This window comes from Neophocaena asiaeorientalis, unplaced genomic scaffold (genome assembly GCF_003031525.2).
Source record: "Neophocaena asiaeorientalis asiaeorientalis breed wild unplaced genomic scaffold, Neophocaena_asiaeorientalis_V1.1 scaffold257, whole genome shotgun sequence".
Classification (NCBI taxonomy): domain Eukaryota; kingdom Metazoa; phylum Chordata; class Mammalia; order Artiodactyla; family Phocoenidae; genus Neophocaena; species Neophocaena asiaeorientalis.
The window spans coordinates 101,830-125,695 of record NW_020172122.1 but is presented as its reverse complement, the minus strand read 5'-3'; the positions used below and the strand labels follow the sequence as shown (position 1 = coordinate 125,695).

The 23,866-nt window shown below is 37.1% G+C and overlaps 1 protein-coding gene across 10 annotated transcripts in view; it reads left to right on the top strand.

The window, feature by feature from the left end:
- The window catches only part of MBTD1 (mbt domain containing 1), a 69,607-nt gene that overhangs the window by 23,219 nt on the left and 22,522 nt on the right, over positions 1-23,866 (top strand). For 7 of the 10 annotated variants that reach the window (XM_024751731.1, XM_024751712.1, XM_024751720.1 and 4 more), the window contains 5 exons: positions 5,216-5,417; positions 9,827-9,966; positions 11,240-11,354; positions 11,925-12,010; positions 22,427-22,544. In XM_024751731.1, the coding sequence (XP_024607499.1) occupies positions 5,264-5,417; positions 9,827-9,966; positions 11,240-11,354; positions 11,925-12,010; positions 22,427-22,544 (613 nt within the window). In that variant the 5' untranslated portion in view covers positions 5,216-5,263. The remainder of the gene's footprint in view (positions 1-5,215; positions 5,418-9,826; positions 9,967-11,239; positions 11,355-11,924; positions 12,011-22,426; positions 22,545-23,866) is intronic. The other 3 variants (XM_024751690.1, XM_024751682.1, XM_024751672.1) reach the window with 3 other exon arrangements.

Sequence of the window (23,866 nt, the reverse complement as noted above, 5' to 3'; positions counted from 1 at the left end):
TAACCAGCTATTGCTTTCTTTTTTTTCTTCTTTTTGTTTGTTTGTTTTTTAGTTAGTTGATTTTCACTTGGAGCTTCGAGTATAGCTTTTCTGATAAGAATTTTTTTCCTTTAGAAGTTTGAAGGCATTACTTTTGTTAATCTTGTCATTGAGAAACCCACTGATATCCTAATTCCCTTCTCTTTTTGTGTGATATAGTGTTTTTCTTGAAGCTTTTAGTATGGCAAAGTTCTGTAATTTTTATAAGGATGTACCTTGGTATAGTTTGGTTTTTTTTTAAGTCATTAAGCTGGGCTTGCGTGGTCCCTTCAGTATAGGAGCTCTGTCTTTTGATCCTGGAATTCTTGTTGTTGTTGTATTTTTTTCTTTGTTCCTATCTGTTTTCTTTCTTCAGTATCTCTATTCTTTGGATTTTGTATCTTCTGTATTTAACTTTTCTCTTTTCTCTTTTATTATCTACCTATTTGTCTCATGTATACACATACACACATGCTTTTTGAAAGATTTCCTTGATTTTACTATCCATGTATTAATTTATTATTTTGCCTCTTCTGTTTTTTAAATTCCAAGATCTGTCTTGTTCACTGATAGCATCCTATTATATTTCTCTGAAGAATTTTTTTTTGAAGTTTTCTTTTGCTCCCTGTATTACTTCTATTTCCTGTAGATTCTTTTTTTCTGAAGATTTGTTTTGGTCTTTCACATTTTTTTAATTAATTTTTTTAGTTTTAAAATTAATTAATTAATTTGGCTGTACTGGGTCTTCATTGCGGCACACGGGCTCTTCATTGAGGTGCGCAGGCTCAATAGTTGCAGCGCAAGTGCTTAGTTGCAGTATGTGGGATCTTAGTTCCCCAACCAGGGATCGACCAGGACTCGAACCCAGGCACCCTGCCTTGGGAGCGAGGAGTCTTAACCACTGGACCACCAGGGAAGTTCCTGGTCTTCCACATTTTTAAGAGGCTTTTCACAAATGACTGGTAATCCTTGCCTGTTTATTCATATTTAATGGTTAGTTACTAAGCAGCTGATGGGACTAAATGTGCCTAAATTGGGCTTGTTGACTAGTGAGATTCACTGTTGTGATTGGTTACTTTTAAAATCTCTCTGGTCTCCTGCACTTTTACTGTCATCTGTTTAGATGTGGATATCTTTTTGTTGTGCTTAACGTATATTGTAGTGCTTAACGTATATTGTAGTTCTATCTGTGAATTCATGTTTTTGTTATTTCTTCAAAATTTTCAGCCAGTATCTCATTCAGCTTTACCTTTTTCCATTCTCCATAGTCTCTCCTTTGAGAATTTTTTTATATATATATAAATTTATTTATTATTTATTTTTGGCTGTGTTGGGCCTCCGTTGCTGCATGCGGGCTTTCTCCAGTTGCAGTGAGCAAGGGCTACTCTTCGTTACCATGTGCGAGCTTCTCGTTGCAGTGGCTTCTCTTATTGTGGAGCACAGGCTCTAGGCACGAGGGCTTCAGTAGTTGTGGCACTCGGGCTCAGTAGTTGTGGTTCGCAGGCTCTAGAGCACAGGCTCAGTAGTTGTGGCACACAGGCTTAGTTGCTCCGCAGCATGTGGGATCTTCCCAGATCAGGGTTCGAACCCATGTCCCCTGCATTGGCAGGTGGATTCTTAACCACTGCGCCACCAGGGAAGTCCATCTCCTTTCAGAACTCTTATTGACATTTATTATTAGATCTTTACATTCAGTGCTCTTTTAACCTCTTAGTTTCTATGTTTCTGTTCTTCTTTGCCTTTTTGGGTTCTTTCTTAATGTTTATCTTCCATTTCCCCAATTATTTTTTAGGCATGTCTAATCCATTTAGGGTTTTTTGTTTTTTTTTTTTTTAATTACAGCAATTGTATTTTTCATTTACAGAAATAACATTTGGTTCTTTCTGATTGTATTCTCTGTTCATTTTTCAATAACATTTTTTATTTCTTCTTAGTTCTTGTACGGTTATTTTATATTCTGTCTCTGGCAATTCCAGTGCCTAACTATTTGGGATATCTAATCTATTTCTGCTGACGCTTGCGGTGGACCGCTTATTGTGTATTTGATATTTGATTGTGTACTGATATTTGATAAAAATCTGTGGAAATGCTGAAAGGCCGGAATTGTAGGTGATTATTTCTGAAATGATTTAGGATTGCTTTTTCTGGGTGTCAAGGGGCACTGGTATCCTAGAACCACTTTAATTTCTTGACATGGGAATTTTCTGACCATCTAGGGTAGGATAAGTTATAACCTCAGGTCTTTGGTTGCAAAATCCCAGAGAAGCCTCTCCACCCAGAGCATGGACAGAAAGGCTCCTTTGTAGGTCCCCGAGCTGTGCAGCTTGTGGGATCTCAATTGCCTGACCAGGAATTGAACCCAGGCCACCACAGTGAAAGCCTGGAATCCTAACACTTAGGCCACCAGGGAACTCCCTACATGTAGTCAGTTTTTTTCCCACCCATTTTACAACTTATATTGAAGTTGCAGCCCCCTCAGGGGCTTTGGTCTGATATAGAGAACATTTCTCTAGAACATTAGTCCTTAAAGATGCTTTGGGGGCTTCTCTGGTGGCGCAGTGGTTGAGAGTCCGCCTGCCGATGCAGGGGACACGGGTTCGTGCCCCGGTCTGGGAAGATCCCACATGCCGTGGAGCGGCTAGGCCCATGAGCCATGGCCGCTGAGCCTGCGCGTCCGGAGCCTGTGCTCCACACGGGAGAGGCCACAACAGTGAAAGGCCCGCGTACCAAAAAAAAAAGATGCTTTGGAAAACCCTGCGTACTATATATACCTCTTAAATTATTGTAATATTCACAAGCATCTTAAGGGTTCGAAGAGGGCTTTGAAGTAAGGAAAATTTCCCAAATGTATTTGACCATAATACGTTTTTTTAAATGTTAACAGCCTATACTTATTGAAACCAAAATGTTTGTAATCATTGGGTCCCTGAAATTTTAAGTTTATATTCTCTAACAAGTTGAGTCAGAATAAGATATTCTGTGTTGACATTTCAGGATCAGTAAATAGCGGCTAACCAAGCTGACTATAAAGTGGACGACAAACTTATATGAAAACTCTGGATGCAAAAGATCATCTCTGTATGGAGTTAGGGTGTATGAATTTATTAGGATTTAGAACTCTAGCCAGTGTTTACTAAATGTATATTCCAGGCATTGTGATAAATATTTCATAGTGTCTTTATGTTGCCCTCAGGAAGAAAATATATCAAACTTTAACCTAGCCTTCAAGGGCCCTGGTGATCTGGCCACTGCATCCTCCTCCAACCTCATCTCCCACACCTCTCACACTGGACACCAGCCACATTGGCCTTTCAATGCACCAAGTATGTTCCAGCCCAAAAGCCTTTGTCTTGCCCTTTCCTTCCAGCACCAGATATTCAAGTGGCTGCCCTTTTTGTCCTCAGGGTCTTTCCTCACCACCGAATCTCAGTTGACTACACTTGCCTTATTACTCTATTATCACATGGTCTTGCTTGGATTTCTCCCACCAGTAGACTATAACCTTATGAGAACCATTGATCTCTCTTAACCTCTTACTGTGAGGCACACAGATGCTTGATAAATAGTTGTTGAATGTTGAATGAATAAGAGAAAGAAAGTCATCACTTGCCTAAGTTCACAGCTAATAAATGACAAAACTAAGTCTCAAACCTGGGTCTGTCAGAATTCTGTGTTGCTAGTACCATACTTTATCTAAACAAGCATTATCCTATTCCCTGCCACCTTACCAGTTCAAAATATTGTTAGACTTTTCCTTTTGAATTGCGTTCAGAGTCTTTATTCTTTTGAAATCTCCTGGTGGTAGCAGATTTTGATTCTTTGAAGATACATGTAATTTATAGAAATAACAAAGCTATTCAGAACCAAATCTGCTAAATAATCAGGCTGGGGAAACCAATAGTGGGGGAGGGGGGAATATTCTAAAGTGACCTCAGTCGGCTTTTCTTTTTTAAATTGGGTCTAAAAGAGGGTTCTGAAAGGAGAATAGTAAAAAAAAAAAAAAAAAGTTTAGAAGTTGCGGCAATATTAGTAGAACATGTGTAGAGTCTCCCAAGGGGACTTCTTAAAAGACAGTATTCATTTGAGTATATAGTATTTCCATTGCGTGGATTAAGAAACTAGTTTTGTTGCTTTCATAGTTACACCTGATACAAATGAAAATCAGTTCCCCATCTCAAAGCAAATGTTTAATACAAGCATATCTGAAAATGACAGTTTATTCAATAAAACTAAGATATGCATTCGGATGGTTTTATCTTGTCAAACTTTGGACAACAGATTTCAGCTTTGTTATTGGTCATGTTAAGACGTTAAACTAGCCAGAGAAGAAATTGTGCATAAGGTGAAAGATGATACAAAAAAAATTATAACTGAAGCAAAAGAATAAGATAGGTACCAAACTCTAAAGATTTTTTGGTTGATGGTTTTCACTCTACTTGTAACTCACTGGTATGTTTAGTGATGGTTTGATTTTTTTTCATTTCAAATATTCCGTTTCTTTTTTCTCTCTGTTTTTCCCTGCTTTCTTTTAACTTTCTTCTCACTGAACTTGAAGTTTTGGAATTGATTTCAGGAAAAGTTGGAGTGGTGGTAGGTGTTTAGTTTGGGGGTTTTTGGGTGGCTTGAGCGAGGGAACATTTTTGGAGGAACATATGAGTAGCATTTGCTGAACATGATATGTAGTATCTTTGTGCTTTTTCTTTTGAAAAGGAAATAGTGTTTAGCTGGAGATGATTGGGTTTTTTTCTAATTATGTATGTTAAAAAAATGAAATAGTGTTACATGTAGAAATGCTGTCTTCTATAATTTTTGAAATAGGTATTTGTTATGTGTATTTCACCACAGTTGTTTTAAAAAAAGAAATCATCTGATCTAATCGCATTTTATAGAGAAGTGATATATCTAGTTTATGGCAAAACTTTAATTACATGATGATCTTCTGATTCCCATTTAGTGTTTTTTCCATCATTATTGTTACTCCTTTTAGCTAACATGGTAGCTAATAGATTTGTGCCTCATGGAAGTGGAGGGCTCCACTTGACACAAACATTTAGCTTTCCATTATAAAATAAAATTATCAATTCTCAGGGCTAGATTTTCATTTTTCAAATCTCATTTATCACAATTTGAACTAAGGTCTTTTAGGTAGTGTACATGAGTGCTGTGTCATGTGTTACTGATTTCTTCTACTTTTAAGACTGAACATTCTTCACGATCCGAAAGGAAAAGAAGAGACTCTTTCGGGATGTTTGACGGTTATGATAGCTGCAGTGAGGACACGAGTAGCAGCTCCAGCTCTGAGGAGAGTGAAGAGGAAGTTGCTCCTTTACCTTCTAATCTGCCAATTATCAAAAACAATGGCCAAGTGTACACATACCCAGATGGTAAATCTGGCATGGGTGAGTATGGAGATATATACTTCAGCTCAGGTGAACAGCCTTTACCTGTTACACACCTTTATACTTGAGGGTATGTTTTGATTCCATTTCTCCTGTCATTTCCCTTAGAATTTTTAAAGAACAGTTTGAAGAAACACAGTCTGAAACTTATAGTTCTAGATAAGATCACTGGGTTTGTGTTAGATCTCTTTATTTTGCATACCTACCACCTGCTGGTAGAAAACAAGTAGAAAAAAATGAAAACAAAAGGCAGCTGAGAAACTTAATGGGACTTAAGTTCCATAATTAAATAATAAATCCCTATGTAATTGGAAGTGTGTAAGATAATAGACTTACAGAGTTGAACGAGACTTTCAAGGTTAAGTCTCCCTTCTCTTTAACGATTCCTTATAAGTTTTCTGTTTTAACACTTTGGCTATAGGGTATCTCTAATTACCAGAATATCCTTTATATTGAACCAAAATTATCCTTGCTCTAACTTTGTCTTTTGGTCTTAATTTTGATTTTTAAAGGTGCACAGAATGATTCTAATCCCTGTAACAAAGACATCTCTTCCCATCACATTACAACACTTATTTCTAGGGTGTCTCTAGGACACACTAAGTAAACCTAATTGCTTCAGTCATTTCTCAGCATCAATGATTTAATTCATCAGTATCCTGCTCACTTTCTTCTGGGAATACTTCAGATTATGTGGTAGTAGGGTGACAACTTGTCTTGCCTGAGACTGTCCTGGTTTTAGGATTAAATGTCCCACATCCTGGAGAAGGACCTCAGGCAAATAGTTGGTCACCCTGTGTGATTAGGACAGAAGGTAGTTCAGCTTTTATCTCCTTTTTTTACGACACTATGTTTCCATTCAGGCCACCAAAATTGCTTTAACTTTTTTCAAACTAATACTGAATTTGCAAATAACTGAAACCACATGAACTAGACCAATTTAAATCAGTCTTGCGCTTTTCCACTTGATTTTTTAAACCCAAGGTGTTAAGACTTTAAAACTCTCCATGTAACCTTTTTCTTACTAAATTTTGGTCTTAGAAATATTTTATTCCTAATTCTTTCATCTAATGTTGAATGCAGTGTCATCTGATCGTCATTTGCAGATTTGATAATAATGCCCTGTAAGTCATATTCTAGTCTTTTTTTTTTTCTAATTAGTTTCCTTTGGCCTTTAATGACATTGGTAACTTTTTTTTTGGCTGTGTTGGGTCTTTGCTGCTGCGCGTGGGCTTTTCTCTAGTTGCGGCGAGCGGGGGCTACTCTTCGTTGTGGTACGCGGGCTTCTCATTGGGTGGCTTCTCTTGTTGTGGAACACGGGCTCTAGGCGCGGGGGCTTCAGTAGTTGTGGCACTCGGGCTCAGTAGTTGTGGTTCACGGGCTCTAGAGCACAGGCTCAGTAGTTGTGGCACACAGGCTTAGTTGCTCTGCGGCAAGTGGGATCTTCCCGGACCAGGGCTCGAACCCGTGTCCCCTGCATTGGCAGGTGGACTCTTAACCTCTGCACCACCAGGGAAGCCCTATATTCTAGTCTTTTGATTAAAACGTTGAGCATCGAAGGCCCTGGTACAGAGTCCTGCAGATCATATCAAAGAACTTAACTTCACTTATCAGGACTCACTAGGTGTAGTCATCCAACCAGTTAAAACCTACCTAGGTGTTTTCTACTTCAGCTTGAATTTCTCAATCCTTACTGACAAAGCTACATGAGAGATTTTATCAAATGTGTTAACTCCTGTTAATATACATCTTGTCGTGGTTTAGTTATGATATACCAGTCTGGTAATCTTATAACAAAAGGGAGCTTTATATGTGCCAGACTCTATTTTACAGATACAAATAGAAACAATATAGAATAAACTGCCTGGTGGAGCTTACATCCTGGTCATGAGAATTCTAGTTTGACGTGTTTAGTTCTTGGAAAAGATATACTGTCCCCTTGGGATCGCTTTTTTTTTTTTTAACGTAGATGATCCACAAACCTTTTAAATAATCTGTTCTAGAATTTTTACAACAGAAAATCATTCAGGCTTTTTTTCCCTTAGACACCCTTTGTTTATCTCTTATCCTTGGCTTCTTACATTTTTTCCATGATTTCTCATAATTTGTTATGAGAACTTACTGGTTAAACTGTAAGTTCCTCCAGTTATAACTGTTTAGATGGAGATTTGAACCCACTCAACCCACTCAACAACATAGTTGTTTGCTCTGTTATCTTTTTTCCCCCCAGCTTTACTGAGGAATAATTGACAAATATAATTGTATATGTTTAAATGTATAAATGTCTATAAATGTGGTGGTTTGATATACATGGATACGGTGCAATGATTACCAAGATCAAGATAATTAACACATCTGTCACCTCACAAAGTTAACTGAGTGTGTGTGTGTGTGTGTACGTGCGTGCGTGCGTGCGTGCGGTGTGAGCACAAGATCCCCTCTCAGCAGCTTCCAAGTATACAATACAGTAGTGTTATTAACTATAGTCACCATGCTGCACATTAGATCCTCACAACTTATTCTTTTTATAACTGAAAATTTGTACCCCTGGCAACCACCATTCTATGAAATGGGCTTTCTTTTTTTAAGTTTCCACATATAAGTGATACCATACACTATTTGTCTTTCTCTTTCTGGCTTATTTCACTTAGCATAATCCCCTCCAGTTTTGTCCATGTTGTCAGAAATGACAATATTTCCTTCTTTTTATGGCTGAATAATACTCAATTATAATGAATAATATTCCAATTTAATGAATAATATTCCATATATATGGATACCATATCTATCTATCTATATATAGATATATACCACATTTTTTTTTTATCCACTCATCCATCAAAAGACGTTTAGTGTGTTTCCATAACTTGGCTATTGTGAATAATGCTACAGTGAACATGGGAGGGCAGATATCTCTTTGAGATACTGAGTTGCAGTCAACTAATTTTTGATAAGGGCAACAAGAACACACAATGGGGAAAGGATAGTCTTTTCAGTAAATGGTGTTGGGAAATTTGATATCCACATGCAAAAGAAAAACTGGACCCCTATCTTATACCACTCACAAAAATTAACTTGAAAATGGATTAAAGACTTAAATGTAAGACCTGAAACTATAAAACTCCTAGAAGAAAATATAAGAAAGAAGCTCCTTGACGTTGGTCTTAGCAATGATTTCTTGGATAAGACACCAAAAGTACAAGGCAACAAAAGCTAAAATAAGCGGTGAGGTTACATTAAACTAAAGAGGTTCTGCTCAGCAAAGGAAACAGTAAATTGAAAAGGCAACCTACAGAGTGGGAGAAAATATTTGTAAACCATACATTTGATAAGGGGTTAATATCCAAAATATATAAAGGACTCATACAACTCAATAGCCAAAAAAGCAAATAATCCAATTTAAAAATGGACAAAGGACCTGAATAGACATTTTTCCAAAAAAGGCATGCAAATGGCCAATAGTACAGGAAAATGTACTCAACATCACTAATCATCAGGGAAATGAAGATCAAAACCACAATGAGATATCACCTCATACCTGTTAGGATGGCTAGTATCAAAAAGACAAGAGATAACAAGTGTTCAGGAGGATATGGAAAAAGGGAAGTCTTATAAACTCTTGGTGGTAATGTAAATTGGTATAGCCATATTGAAAACAGTATGGTGATTCCTCAAAAATTTAAAAATAGAACTGTTATGTAATTCAGCAATCCCACAACCTGTGTATCTTTTTTGAGCTTCACTTCTTACTACCCTGTTCTTCTAATTCTGCCTTTCAAATTATTGTCCATTATGCTAGTTTACAAAAGAGACCCACTAGTGGTTAGAGTTTTGTTGCCCTCTATTATCAGTTAACAATAGTGCACGTACTTCAAGCTTTGAACCTATCCTGTTTCTCTCGTCTCCTGAATATAACTTGAGAGAATCCTCATACTGCCTTTAGCATTTTTCTGAGTTGGCCATTTTTATGTTTCAGTCTTTACAGTATTTTAAAGACCTGTGCTGCACTTTGTATTAATCTTCAGTTGTGTTGCACTTTTTTTAATCTTTTGTTTATAATCCTTTCAAACATCAGAGCTTATAATGTCTGGCACAAGGTGGGCACTAAGGAAATGTTAGTTGAATGTAACTTATATTTGTTTGTGAGTATTTTGACCCTTTTTAAAGCCCTTTCAGACCTTAAGCTACTGTCAGACCTTCTGGAGCCTGTAGCTGTGGTATCATTCCAGTCTTTCCCCTACCTTTTATTAGGTTTTTATATCACTTATGTATCAGATAGAAGAAATTTTCTATCTGCTTTAAAGAAATGTTTTAAATTAAAACCTTTAGATAATTGGAGGAATTATTAAACTGTTAGATGAAAATTGGTTTTATTATATGATCATAACACCAATGTTTTTGTTAATTAGCTACCTGCGAAATGTGTGGGATGGTTGGTGTGCGAGATGCTTTTTACTCTAAAACAAAGCGTTTCTGCAGTGTTTCATGTTCAAGAAGTTACTCGTCAAACTCCAAGAAGGCAAGCATTTTGGCCAGACTTCAGGTAACGGTACAGAAACCTTCTTATTCTTTATATCTGTTATTTCTATGGCTTTCACTGTTTATCTGTCATTTGATTGTGATTCGTTGCACTTCACCTTTGCCCAATTGGCCAGTTATCATTTTATACCCCACATTTTAAAGAAATATGTTCATTCTATAAAATTGAGTAGCTGTTATAAATAGAGAAGGCATACTATCCAAAATAAACTATGACTTGTTTGTGTCTTTTTTCTAAATAAGTATAGATGTAATAAACATCTTTAGATATATATGAATTGAAGCCATTTTTCCCCCTAATTTTCTTTGGAGTTAACATCAAAGTAGAAACTTTCAGTGTTGGGAGGGGGAATGATTTACCCTTTGGTTTTATTTTTCCATCATCTTTGGTTTGTATTTTTGATTGTAACCCATTTGATACCTTGACCAAGTGTATTTGGTTAATCCAACTAACTTTTTGGAAAAATTCATAATACGAAAGGCAAATCATCTTTCTGTAAATGCACGTCAGTGCCTACAAAATGACTGGAGATTTGACCATTTGACTAAGTTATTACTATTGTAGCATATAAACTACTTTTTAAAGGCATCATGTAACTGATATTTGTAATATATTTTATTTGAATGATCACATTTTTCATATTCTTCTTTACCTTATTGTGATCATTACATAGCACTGAGAGGATTATTTAAATTCCCCAGATTAAGGAAATACATCACTTAGATGTATTTCTATATTTCAGATAGACAGTACCTAAAGATCCTGAGCAATGGTCTGTACCCAAATGGATGGCAGTTTGTCACACTGAATTTGGCCCATGATCATTTTGTCATTGATCTTTTGCGTTAGCGCTAAAGGTATAAACCTCAGTCACTTGCTCTTTAAACATTAAATTATCTTTTCTTATATGAATAGCAATGCTTGGCAACCTGCATGAGTGAATAACCACTGGTTTTATCTAGTACAAGAAGGAATGAATTATCCACCACAGCCTATATTTTAACATCTTATGGGATATAATTTTTTATTAACATATTAATTTGCATATTGCTATTTTAGTCTGTGCCAGCTCTGCTACCCATATTACGTATCTACATTGTAGCAGAACTCCAGAAAACATTTCTCATGTTAAAATTCCTTGTATGTTTCCTCTGCTTTAATAATTTTCTAAACCCTCGATGTTTACTTAAGCAGAATGAGTAGTATGCAATCAAGTTAGTTTTCAGATTTGGGGGTGGGAGGATGAGAAAGAATCCTATTTACTTAACTCTTCTTGTTTTAGGGTAAGCCTCCAACAAAGAAAGCAAAAGTTCTTCAGAAACAACCTTTAGTTGCTAAACTAGCTGCATATGCTCAATATCAAGCTACCTTGCAAAATCAAGCAAAGACTAAATCAGGTAATATGGGTGAATGTAGTGGAGGTGAAATATTTGGTACTGATTCATCTAGTTTTAATTAATAACATTTTAATTTTGGATTCTGTTAACTAAGCTATTTGTGTACTGTATTTGCACATTATGACACTGGGCTTCCTGGTAGTGGTTTTGGTTTCAGTAAATTATTCTAGAATAGAATAGTGTTTGCAAGTTACGGTGCTATTAGGTGGTGGATACTGGATAGAAATCTCATTGAAGTGCACGGTAATAGCTGCGTGGGAATAAAACACAGGAGCAGTCAGAACAGCATTTGTTATCCTGAAGGTATCTGCTCTCTGCTGTTCTTTGTTTCTTATAACTGGAGAGCCCTTGCCTCACTTCCCAAGGAGCATATGTTGTATATAGAAGAGTTAAACTGCTATTTGTTTGCAAATATGATATATGCTAAAGTTCATGTTTATTTAGAGAAGTTTTGTCTTTATAGAAGAAACTTTCTTTAGAGGTGATAAATTTATGTCATTTCACATTTTAAAATAATAGCCTTCTTACAAATTTGAGAACTGTAATATATCTAAATTTATTTTATTTCAGTAGCAGTCTCCATGGAAGGTTTCAGCTGGGGTAACTACATCAGTAGCAATAGCTTTATAGCAGCTCCAGTTACCTGCTTTAAACATGTGAGTATGGAATTTCTCAGTTTATGTTGAAATGCTTAGTCATTGTTTAAATCTGAAGGCACAATGGCATTTAATCATCTTATCCTTAGAAGGTCTTTATTTTATACGTTGTAATGGAAATGTTTCTTTTTTTATTAATTATTGTACTATGAATAGTTACATAACTTCTCTAAGTTTTATAAGTAAAAGGTTCCTATAAAGACATTGCAAGTTGAAATTGTTTCAAACGGGGAAAGCCACTAGTCTCATCCAATTTTCGTATTAAGTTGAACCATATAAAATTGCTGGTTTTGTGCATCAAAAATAGTTGTATGTTGGCAAAGTCATATGGTTCAACCTCATAGAAACCATGCATTGTATATGTTACCTAAATTTTTGTGATTTGACCTAATAATTGAGAAAAGGAAGGATCTTCTAGTTTTGTTTTGTCTCAAATGTAAAATCACAAAAACAAAGAAGGAACTATTAGTAATACAGTATCGTGGGCTGAAATGATCTGTCGGGAGATGTTCTTTTTAACAAGTAGTGTCACAGAACATCTGAAGTAATTGAGAGTTATGTTTAAAATGTATCTAATGATAAATTCTCTCCTTTTGATTTCATTCCTTTTGATTCAGTTATCTGATTAATTCTCTTCAATACTTTTTTTAACCTTACTGTAAGCTTAATTTATATTTAAAGGTTCGATCTGCTACTGACCATGTATAAGAAGGAAAGAGAATTTAGAAAGTTAGTGAATGAAGTTTTATGTACACTTGTACACAAATTGTTAACTTAGGGCTTTACTGTTAAATAATAGCGTGTGAACAAAACTGAGCTTGAGTTCTTGCTGTGGAAATCCAAATGAATTTTAATTAATTCGTGTCCAATAAAGGATGTTGATCAAGGCCAAACATATTAATTCAGTGGCAGAAATATGACTTAAAGCCAAATTCATTCATTTGCTAAGTTTTCTTTCTTAAAAGTCCAGGTGTTAAGCCCTTAGTCGGTGGCATGCTGACCATCTGAATCAGCCTAAGTGGAATCTTAGATACTTTACCTTAGTATACAGTAGCTGATATATTTTACTGTAGTGTTGATAGTAGTGTCACATTTATGAGATACATTAAATACATGGCAACAGCAGCTTTCATGAGAATTACAAAGCAAGTCTTTAACTCTCCTCTCTTGAGATAGTTCTTTTTGGTACTAAGAAGACAAGAATTAGATTAAATTCTCAGTTATAATAACTCTTTCATCCCAGATTCCTGGGACATTTGTCTGTTGTCTCCTTCTGAGTATCCTTTATCTCTTTTCCTATCTTTATTTTAATATTTTGTTTTTTTAGGTTTTAATATCATAAGCCATGTTCAGCTATTTTATATAAGTAGTCAGCATATTTTTAAAAATAGCATTTCAAAGTCCCAAAAGTATAATATTTTATTTCATGTCCATATCTTTGAATAGTAATACTATGTTAAAGTTCTTTGCAAGAAAATCTCTATTATAATGAAACAGATTTTTTTTGACTTTGCTTTTTTAAGATTAAAGTGTTCTATCACATAGAATAGAGCAGCTAGCCTTAGCTGTATGATTAATAATGATACTGTGGGACCTCCTGTTTCTCGTTCAGAAGCAAGGTATCTGTCACCCAGTGCCTTCCTGCTCCACTCATCTTCCTTTACTGCCTTCTCCTTACCAAATAGGAAACATTTTATACTGCTAATGTCTTAATATGCTTTAGTACAAAATGAGTTTGCTTTGTTGCCTTAACCAGCATTTTTATTTGAAGTCATTTGGTTTAGGAGGTCAGACTTTGTGCTGTACTTGATTTTTGTCCTTTAGAGTTGACTCTTCATGGTTCTCCCCCTTAGATAGTTTTTGGGGTCTCCAAGGAGAATTACTGGCTTTAGCTTTAGAAAACCTATTGCCAGGAGCAGCTGCAAGCACAAGGTCCTGCCTTGAATCATCATTCTTCTAATCTTCTAACACTTGATGCCTGCTCTAACACTGGTTCATCTGTGGGGCCTCTTCCTCCACACTCTACACCTGTGTTGTCTCCAACTTGAGCGCAGGTTGGGAGCCTTTCCCTGCTCCTAGGGGATTCTTTTTTTTTTTTTTTTTTTCCGGTACGCGGGCCTCTCACTGTTGTGGCCTCTCCCGTTGCGGAGCACAGGCTCCGGACGCGCAGGCTCAGCGGCCATGGCTCACGGGCCCAGCCACTCCGCGGCATGTGGGATCTTCCCGAACCAGGGCACGAACCCGTGTCCCCAGCATCGACAGGCGGACTCTCAACCACTGCGCCACCAGGGAAGCCTAGGGGATTCTTTTTTCAAGCATAAGTTTTTAACACATTCTATCTGTGGGAATTCCCTGGCAGTCCAGTGGTTAGGACTCGGCGCTTTCACTGCTGGGACCCAGGTTCCATCCCTGGTCGGGGAACTTAGATCACGCGGCTTGCAAGGCACTGGCACCGCCAAAGAAAACAAAACAAAAAAAATTCAATGTGTACACGGAAACAGAGCTGTTCTGGTTGAACCAGGATTTGGGGGTGGGGCTGGTGTCACAGCTTTGACTGCCTTGCTTCTTTAAGGTAACTCAACCTCTTCTGCAGTAGGGACCCCAGGTAAATATATTTTCCAGCACTTAAAAATGATAGTGATTAGTTCTTAAACCATAGAATTTCAGTAGAATTCCTCTTTTCCACGGTCTGTCTTTAAATTTCTGGGAAGTTTCTGCAAAGTATATCATAGGACAATATTCTCTTTGAATATTGCTGTAATTGTGCATAATGGTTTATACTTAATCACTCAATTACAACAGTGTTTGACATTTTTTATAATTATCAGTGTAAATGGAGCCCAGTTGTCATTAAGTATATCTACTTAGAAACCTGTATATTATGATTGCTGTATATCTGATGCAACTTTCATTTCATCTAGGTGGTAGTTTTCAGACTTTTTTTTTTTTTACAGCATTACGATTCCCGCTTTCCCTAATAAACATAGCTAGCATAGGGGAAGTTATACTGATTGGTCTGGCAAGAGTAGGGTGGTATGGCTAGAGCCTTGGCCCCTGACCCTTGGCTTTCCCTTCTTTGACAATCTCTGAGGTTGGAAACCACTGAATTAGGTTAATACCATTTTAAAAGAAATTTTTATTGGAGTATAGTTTATTTACAATCTTGTGTTGGTTTCAGGTGTTAGGTAGTATCATTTTTAATTAATCCTAAATCATATGGTCACAAAGCTGTAAGTTATCTTAAAAATCATCTAGCTCATCTACTCCATCTCTTATTATAAATGAAGAAACTCTTGCTACATTTTTCAGTAGCTGGATTGAAATTTTCAACTTTGGGCTTTAACCTGCTTTTTCTCACGCAGTTTTTCTTATTTGTTCGGGTGTTAACATAGTTTTGAATTAGGCCCCTATAGGAAAACCCTCCTGTGCTCCCCCTTTACTTACACAACTCGACCACACAGTGCTGCTGATACCAGATGTGTGGGTTTCCGCATATCAAGCATTTCTCTGACACCAGCTTGGGTGTCCTACAGTTTAGTTCAATTCTGACACTGTCTGTCGGGAGTTAGCATCAGATCCCACGCTTACGGACTCAGTCCCACAAGACTGCCCCTACTTCAGACACCAGTTGCAAATCCCACATTGTCACCTCTACTTCTGACAGATAGCTGTAAATCAGAGTTCCCATGCTCCTTCCTTGGGTTTGATAATTTGCTAGAATGGCTCACAGAATTCAGGGCAACACTTAGGTTTACTGTTTCATTATTAAGGATATAATAAAAGAGATGAACAGTCAGATGAAGAGATGTGTAGGGCAAGGTATATGAGAAGGGGCATAATTTCCATACCCTCCAAGGTGTACCACTCTCCTAGCACCTTTACTTATCCACCAACCCAGAAGCTCTCCAAATCCTGTGTATTGGGATTTTTATGGAGGCTTCATCACATAGGCATAATAGGTCATTAACTCAGTCTCTAACCCCTCTCCCTTTCCTGGAGGATGGGTGATGGGGCTGAAAGTTCCAAGCTTCTAATCATAGTTTGATCTATGTGGTGACCATCTCCCATCCTGAAGCTATCTAGGGGCCCACAAAGAGTTGCCTCATTAGAACAAAAGACACTGTTATCACCCAAGAAATTCCAAAGGATTTAGGAGGTCTGTGTCTTGGAATTAGGGTCAAAGATCAAATATTAAAATAAAAGATACCTCTAGTACTCTTATCACTTAGATAATTACGAAGGCTGTTAAGACCTCTGTGCCAGGAGCAGGGCCAGAGACTAATACATACATTTTTTTATTTCACAGCTTCTAAAAGCACCTTTTAGCCTTATCTTTACTAACTGTGGAACAATCTCCAAAATACTACTGCAGTATCACATGCCAGTTAGGTACTCTACATTAATGAAATTCACAGACTATTTTCTCCTATTGACAATTTATGTTTGAACCCAAGAGAGTTGTTCTGTGTATGCAGAACATTTAGCTTTAAAGCATTCTTAATTTTTTTAATATTATAGTCTTTTAAATAGAAGCACTTCTGTTCCCCATTATTTGCCTTATAAAATCAAGTACAGAGAGTTCCATGGTGGCCTAGTGATTAGAATTCCGGGCTTTCACTGCCTTGGCCCGGGTTCAATCCCTGGTCAGAGAACTGAGATCCCACAAGCCACATGGCGTGGCCAAAAAAAAAAATCAAGTAGAATATGTCTTTCCTAAGCATTACAGCACAGGCCAAAATGTGCTAATATCAAATGTACGTGAATCATAAAAAGCTAAAATCATATTCCTTTAGTTATGTATTTACAGACTTCAGATTTCTTTTGTTTGGTACCTGGACTATATACTCTGGTGTCTTGTTGATACTGTCATTGCCAAACCAGAAATGTAATCACCCTACTTTCTTCTCCCTTGAAAATAGTTGTAGTTAGGTATTTTTTAAAAAGGTCCTTTGCACACGTGCGTGCCATAACTTTAAAGCTGCGTTTACTATACTGTTTCATCCTTTCTCCACAGATATCACCTTGTATTGCTTACATGATGTTTTCTGGTTTGTTTGGGTTTTTTTTGCGGTACGCGGGCCTCTCACTGTTGTGGTCTCTCCCGTTGCGGAGCACAGGCTCCAGACGCGCAGGCTCAGCGGCCATGGCCCACGGGCCCAGCCGCTCCGCGGTATGTAGGATCCTCCCGGACCAGGGCACGAACCCGTGTCCCCTGTATCGGCAGGTGGACCCTCAACCACTGCGCCACCAGGGAAGCCCTACATGATGTTTTCTAATCCTCTCTTTGGTACCAGACCTGTATGCCAGCTATTTTGAAGGGGATAAGGTTATCCATATTTCTTTGCAACACATATTACAAGTATATTTTTGGATTTTAAGGACAAAAACAGAAACCTTTTTGTTTGTGTATGTGCGGTAACAGTAGCTTATAGTAAAACTCATGATTTATTTCTCAGGTCTGTATTTATTACTAAAATAATCTCTTTCAAATAAAATTATTCTTTGTTTTTTTCCCTAGCCTGAACCATGCATACGTAACTCCATTGAAAATTGAAAATAAATGTGATTTCACATCCATTTTAACTAAAGTTAGAATCTTCAGTATGTCAATCCTAGATTGCAAAACTTCTTTCTAATGGAAATAAGACTTAAATTAGTTTCTGGTACTTGTTAGTACTCCATCCAGTTTAGCTATTATGAGTGTTGCCACAAAATAGATTCTCTGCAGGAAAGCAGTGGACTCATATAATAAAACTCACCTGTTTTAAGGAAGGCCTGAATAATCTAGATTATTTTCATTTGATATGTTTTTTTTAAATTATGGGCTGTTTATGCCTTTCAAATTAGTAACCACTGCTTCCTGTCTCTTTTTACATACACTAGCATTCCCTCATTCTTAATCTTACTTTCACCCCAGACATCCCATTTTACTTTTGAGCTTTCCTTGTACTCCCTATCCCCCTGCTACCACCACCCCAAAACGTATTGGGATGGCCAAAAAGTTCCTTCGGTTTTTAAGTAAAAATAAGAACACACATTTTTCATTTTCACCAAGAACTTTATTGAACAACATATTCACTCTTTTGTTCCACTACCTTCTGCCATTTTTTCAGGCAGCTTCATAATTCCATCTTCCCAAAGCTTTATCTTTTTGAGCAAAGAACTGTTCCAGGTACCTTTTAGTCTTCCAGGGAATTGAAATTATTTCCATTAAGAGAATTTTGTAAAGACCGAAGTAAGTAGAAATCCAAAGGTGCAGTGTCTGGTGAATACGGCGGATGAATCAGAACTTCCCAGCCAAGCTGTAACAGTTTTTGCCTGGTCATCAAAGAAACACGTGGTCTTGTATTATCCTGATGGAAGGTTATGCATTTTCTGTTGACTAATTCCGGATGCTTTGCCGATGCAAAGTGCTGCTTCCAGTTGGTCTAATTGGGAGCAGTCCTTGTTGGAATTAATCTTTTGGCTTTCCGGAAGGAGCTCATAATAGAGGACTCCCTTCCGTTCCCACCATGTACACGGCATCACCTTCTTTGGTTGAAGACCGGCCTTTGATGTGGTTGGTGGTGGTTCATTTCGCTTGCCCCATGATCTCTTCCATTCCACATTATTGTACAGTGTCCACTTTTCATCACCCATCACAATTTGTTTTAAAAATGGAACGTTTTCACTACATTTCAGTAGAGAATCCCATGCAGAAATACGGTTAAGAAGCTTTTTTTCACTTAACTTACGTGGAACCCAAACACCAAAGCGATTAACATAACCAAGCTGGTGCAAATGATTTTCAGTGCTTGATTTGGATATTTTGAGTATGTTGGCTGTCTCCCGCGTGGTATAGTGTTGATTGTTCTCAATTAATGTCTCAGTTTGATCGCTGTCAACTTCAACTGGTCTACCTGACCGTGGAGCATCATCCAGCAAGAAATCTCCAGCACAAAACTTCGCAAACCACTGACACGTTCCATCAGTCACAGCGCCTCCTCCATACACTGCACAAATCTTTTTCTGCGTTTTAGTTGCGTTTTTACCTTTCTTGAAATAATAAAGCATGATAACGCTGAAAATGTTGCTTTTTTCCTTCCATCTTCAATATTAAAATGGCTACACAAAAATTCACCAGTTTTGATAAGTTTTTTTTTTTAAGTGCACACTGATACGACAGCTGTCACAATACAGTCTCACAAAATTGTTTCAAATGAAGTTAAAGACAACTAAGGGCTACTAGAGCCATCTTACGGAAAAACTGAACGAACTTTTTGGCCAACCCAATAGATTGTGTTATCAAATCCAAAGGTGAGTGGACTTTCTGGGGAAAGAGGGGTCGATTATTTTTTCTGTTTCTACTTCCTATCAGTTCTAGCAAATAATACTTAGGAGTTCTACTTTCTTTCTCGTTAATTTCCTATAATGTTTTCTCCCCTTTTTGGCCAAATAATAGTCTGTCTTTCTCTACTAGGTTCATTTTAGTCATCATAATGCCTATTAGTCGAAGTATTTTAATGGTGGCTTTTTGTATATTTGCCATATCATTATTAGGATCAATAATAGTTACCTATGTGCAACCTGAAGGCTAACTTCTGCCCACTTAAATTCTTTGTCACTGCCGGAGGTTGTGATTATCAAAAGCTGTAGGTTGTCAGCTCTGTGGAGGGAAATCTGTATTTCTCCCATAAAGCATCACATGTACAGTGTGTCAGCCCTCTGAGAGTCTAAATACTAGCCATCTGAGCTGTTGGACTATCTGGGAATATTCTTAAAGCACAGAAAAGTAAGAATCCCACCCAATTACTTTCTTACAGATAGACAGTCAGGTGGAGGTTATCATACATTTGTGTTGGGGAGCCCTCAACATTTGGATCTGGCCATGTCCTGCAGGACCTGATGACAGCGTACCTTGCAGGGAAGGAGAGTCGCTCCCAGATAGCCCTCACGAGTGGCCCTGGAGCAGGAAGTGGTGAAGCAGATCTTCTTGGTTTGGGAGGAACCTGAGGTGGACCTCTCGTCCTGAGTCTGGAAGGTAAATTTGTTGTTACCTGTAAATTATGGTTCTGCTAGTTCATGCTATGCCAATCCAGACTTTCAGAGGTATCCCTCCTGCCAGCAAGAGAAGACAGATGACTTGGATGAAGATGGCTCTCAAGCCCTGGGTCATTTAGTCTTCCACACTTAAGAGTATTCATTTTAAACAAAAGGGCAGATATATCTATGAAATGACTTTATTATTTCAACACATTGAGCACATACTATGCAATGACTGTGGTGCTCGTTTTTGTTTTTGTTTCTTCATTTTTTTTCTTAGAGTGAACCATATGGATTGGTTTAAGAGGGCCTAGCAGAACCACAACCTTACAGGCAAGAACAAATGTCACTTTCTGCTACTTTCTCCTATACCAATCCAGACTGTAGGGAGCAAAACATAACATCCCCCACTAAAGTGAGCATTAACTTTATTTTCTAAGTGAGCATATTGACACATTCTCTTTAGTAAAATGTGACCGGAAGTTATTTTCTCCAAACAATGGTTAAGACTTAAAAAAAAAAGTCAGTATGACATTGTCACATCTAGCTCAAAAGGGAGCCAGTCCTGTATGCCAAATTCATTTAACAGTGTGCCCACCTAACACACAACTTGTCAGCATAACCATGCTTCTTCCTTCTCAGTGAAAAATAAAGCCCATTCCACAAGCTTTGGCAGCCAAACAAAGAGGAATGGATAGCCTGCCTTAATTTAATGCATACATTTCACCGCATCTGTCTGCTCTAATTGGTTCATCCTCACAGAAATTAACACATGGTCTTTGTGTTAATATATGGTAGCTTAATCTGTTACCTATCTTCTTTCCAGCCTCTCCTTTTCTAATCATATCTGCTGGCAATAGGGATGGCCCTACAGTCTAGAATGATATAGGGGGAGATAGCAGAACCTGAAGAGTCCATTCTTTCAATTTAAAAAAAGCAGAAAGAGGTAGTCATAATAGATGTGTTATTTTTTTGCACAGCTCGGGAAGATAGTTATGTGTATCCTTCCAGAATTACAAATAGTTGAGATAGGCCACTGTCTCCAAGTGATTGAAGTATATTCGTTGCTTGCTACTTTAAAAAATAGCCATAAGTTGATTCTGTGTTTGGTTTCTAGACTTATCCTAGTTCAGTGTTGTTTGACATTTTCTTCCTCTCCTTCAGAAATTCCTTAAACTATCGAGAGCATGAGGGTTGAGTACTGTTTTAAGCTAATCCTGTTGGGTTAGCATCCACCCAAGTGTGAGCAGCCTTGCATGGAAGACATTTGCCCAGTGTTCAGATGGACTAGTTTGTGTGACTCTTGGATATCTTTGTTTAGTCATCTTTGAGCTTTGAAGCTATTTTGTCTTTTCCTGATTTGTTCATATTATCAGGTCTTTTATAACCTTACCTAATCCTTTTTTCTGTGATCAAGGTTCTAAATTGTATTTAACGAGGAGCTGATTATCAAGGACCGCAGAAACTGTTTGGTATTATCAGCATTTAAATTCCTATATTCATTTATTTGGTTTAGTTAACCATTGCTAAATTCCAAATAATTGTAAACTGCCTCAAATTTAAGGATTAAAATATAATGGAAATTGTAATTTGGAAACATATTAGATTTTGGAAAATCCCTTCATGGTATTCGTTTAATAGGTTTTCTGAGTCCCCATCTTAACCATTTGCGTGGAGGCCATTGATTACCAGATCTAACACTGAAAGTTTTCTCTTTGTTTATGTTAATTCCTGCATGAGAAATTTTGAAATAATAAATTATTTAACAATTTACCATGGTACGATTCTCCAAAAACTCTTCCACTCCACCTTTTTAATAACGTTTATCTGGTGCTTTTGCCACAGGTCAGTTGTAACAGACTATATTTCTATTCTATGAATTTAACTGAAGTTGAAAATATAGATAACTAAGTTTTGTTTCTCTATGTTTCTGAAACCACGTTGCTGATTGGAATTATCTTTCTTTCTGCTCTTTGACCAGATCTTTTAAAATTAGAGGTTAAGGTAAAGTACATTCATTCAGTTCATATTAAAAATAATGAATTTCTTAAAATCAGCTTTTTCCTTTGAAACCTACTGTCAAGTTTGTAATTTAGATTTTGCAAAAATTGCTGCTCAAGTCTTGTTTTAGGGCAGTTTTGAATTTTGAACTCGACATGGATCTATTCTTATATATGTGAATTCTCTTCATCTTGAGCTTGTCCCTGACATCAGCTTTTTCCAAATAGAATTCTGTGACACAGGGAATACCAATTATATTTTTAGAGAAAAATGAATGAATTAAATGGTATTTTTAGTTTAATGTTTCCATGATTGATAGTAGTGCTTAATTTTGAATGATGTGTTTTAGGCTTTATTTAATAAGATGATAATTTAATAATTTTTATATGACAGGCACCTATGGGGACCTGCTGGGGTGATATCTCAGAAAATGTGAGAGTAGAAGTTCCCAATACAGACTGCAGCCTACCTACCAAAGTCTTCTGGATTGCTGGGATTGTAAAATTAGCAGGTGAAAAGCATGTGTAATAATTTACTTTAAAAATGTCAATTATATTTGTAACTTATGAGAAAGCATATTTGTAAATTTTCAAGTATTGCCAGATAAGTGTGATGTAGGGCAGAGGTTAGCAAATTTTTTTCTGTAAAAGACCAGACAGTAAATATTTTCAGCTTTGTGAGCAATGCAGTCTCTGTCACAACCATTTAACTCTACCATCATAGCATAGAGGCGGCCGAAGCAGTACGTAAATGAATAGGCATGACTGTGTTCCAGTAAAACTTTATTTATTGTTACGTGTCATAAAATATTATTTTACCTCTGATTTTTTTTCCAGCTATTTAAAAATGTAAAAACCATTCTTAGATGGCAAACTAAAAAACATCAGGCAGTAGGCCAGATCTGTGGGCCATATATAGTTTACCAGCCCCTGATAGAGGGAGATGCTTTGGAAAGTAACAAAAAAATCGAAGTACTAAAAAATAGTGATATGGTCCATAATATGAGAAGTAAACTAGTGGTGAAAATTTCATCTATTTTGGGTACTACCTTTTTCTTCATTCCCACCTCTTCCAAGTATCCCAGCCCTCATTACATTGTTGCTCATGAAGTAAATGCATTAGGTGTCTGCTGTGTTAGACACCGTGGGCAGTTGACATGCAGATGTATAAGATTTGTTTTTTTCAGCGAGCTCACATCTGCTAAATATTGAATACGTTTTAACACAAGGTGCTTAGTGAGTGGTGCAGTAGGACACTAGTGCTTCAGAGGGGGAGCAGCCGCTCAGATGATAAAAGTTGTCCTGAGATTACTGGTAGAGGCATCTTACTCCTCCTACCCTTTCTGGGCTTATCTCCAGCCATTCTCCCCCATACACCCTGCGTATTGCTCCCTATGTACTGCTGATAGACTTAATTTACCTAAAAATGATCTCAATTCCATCTTTCTGTCTTTAATGGCTTCTTTGTCCTAAAGGATCAGGATGGCCAGCATTTACAGCTATTGATGAGTTTCACCATACACCACTGACAAGATTTTTTATTGTTCCCCAACATAAATGATCTGTTCTTGTGAGATTAGTTTTCCTCCTCTCTCATACAGCATGTTCTGTGTCACCTCCATGCCTTTACTCACTCTCACTCTCTCACTTACCGTATTTAACCCAGTTCAGTTCTCACCTTTTCCTTGAAACATTTCCCCAGCTATATAAGCATTCTCTAAATGCTTGTATTATGCTCTACACCTTAATTGAAAACAGCAGTATATATTCTTTGCTTGATGTTTAAATCAGTTGCATTTAAATGGCTCTAAAGATCAATGTATTTAATGTCCAA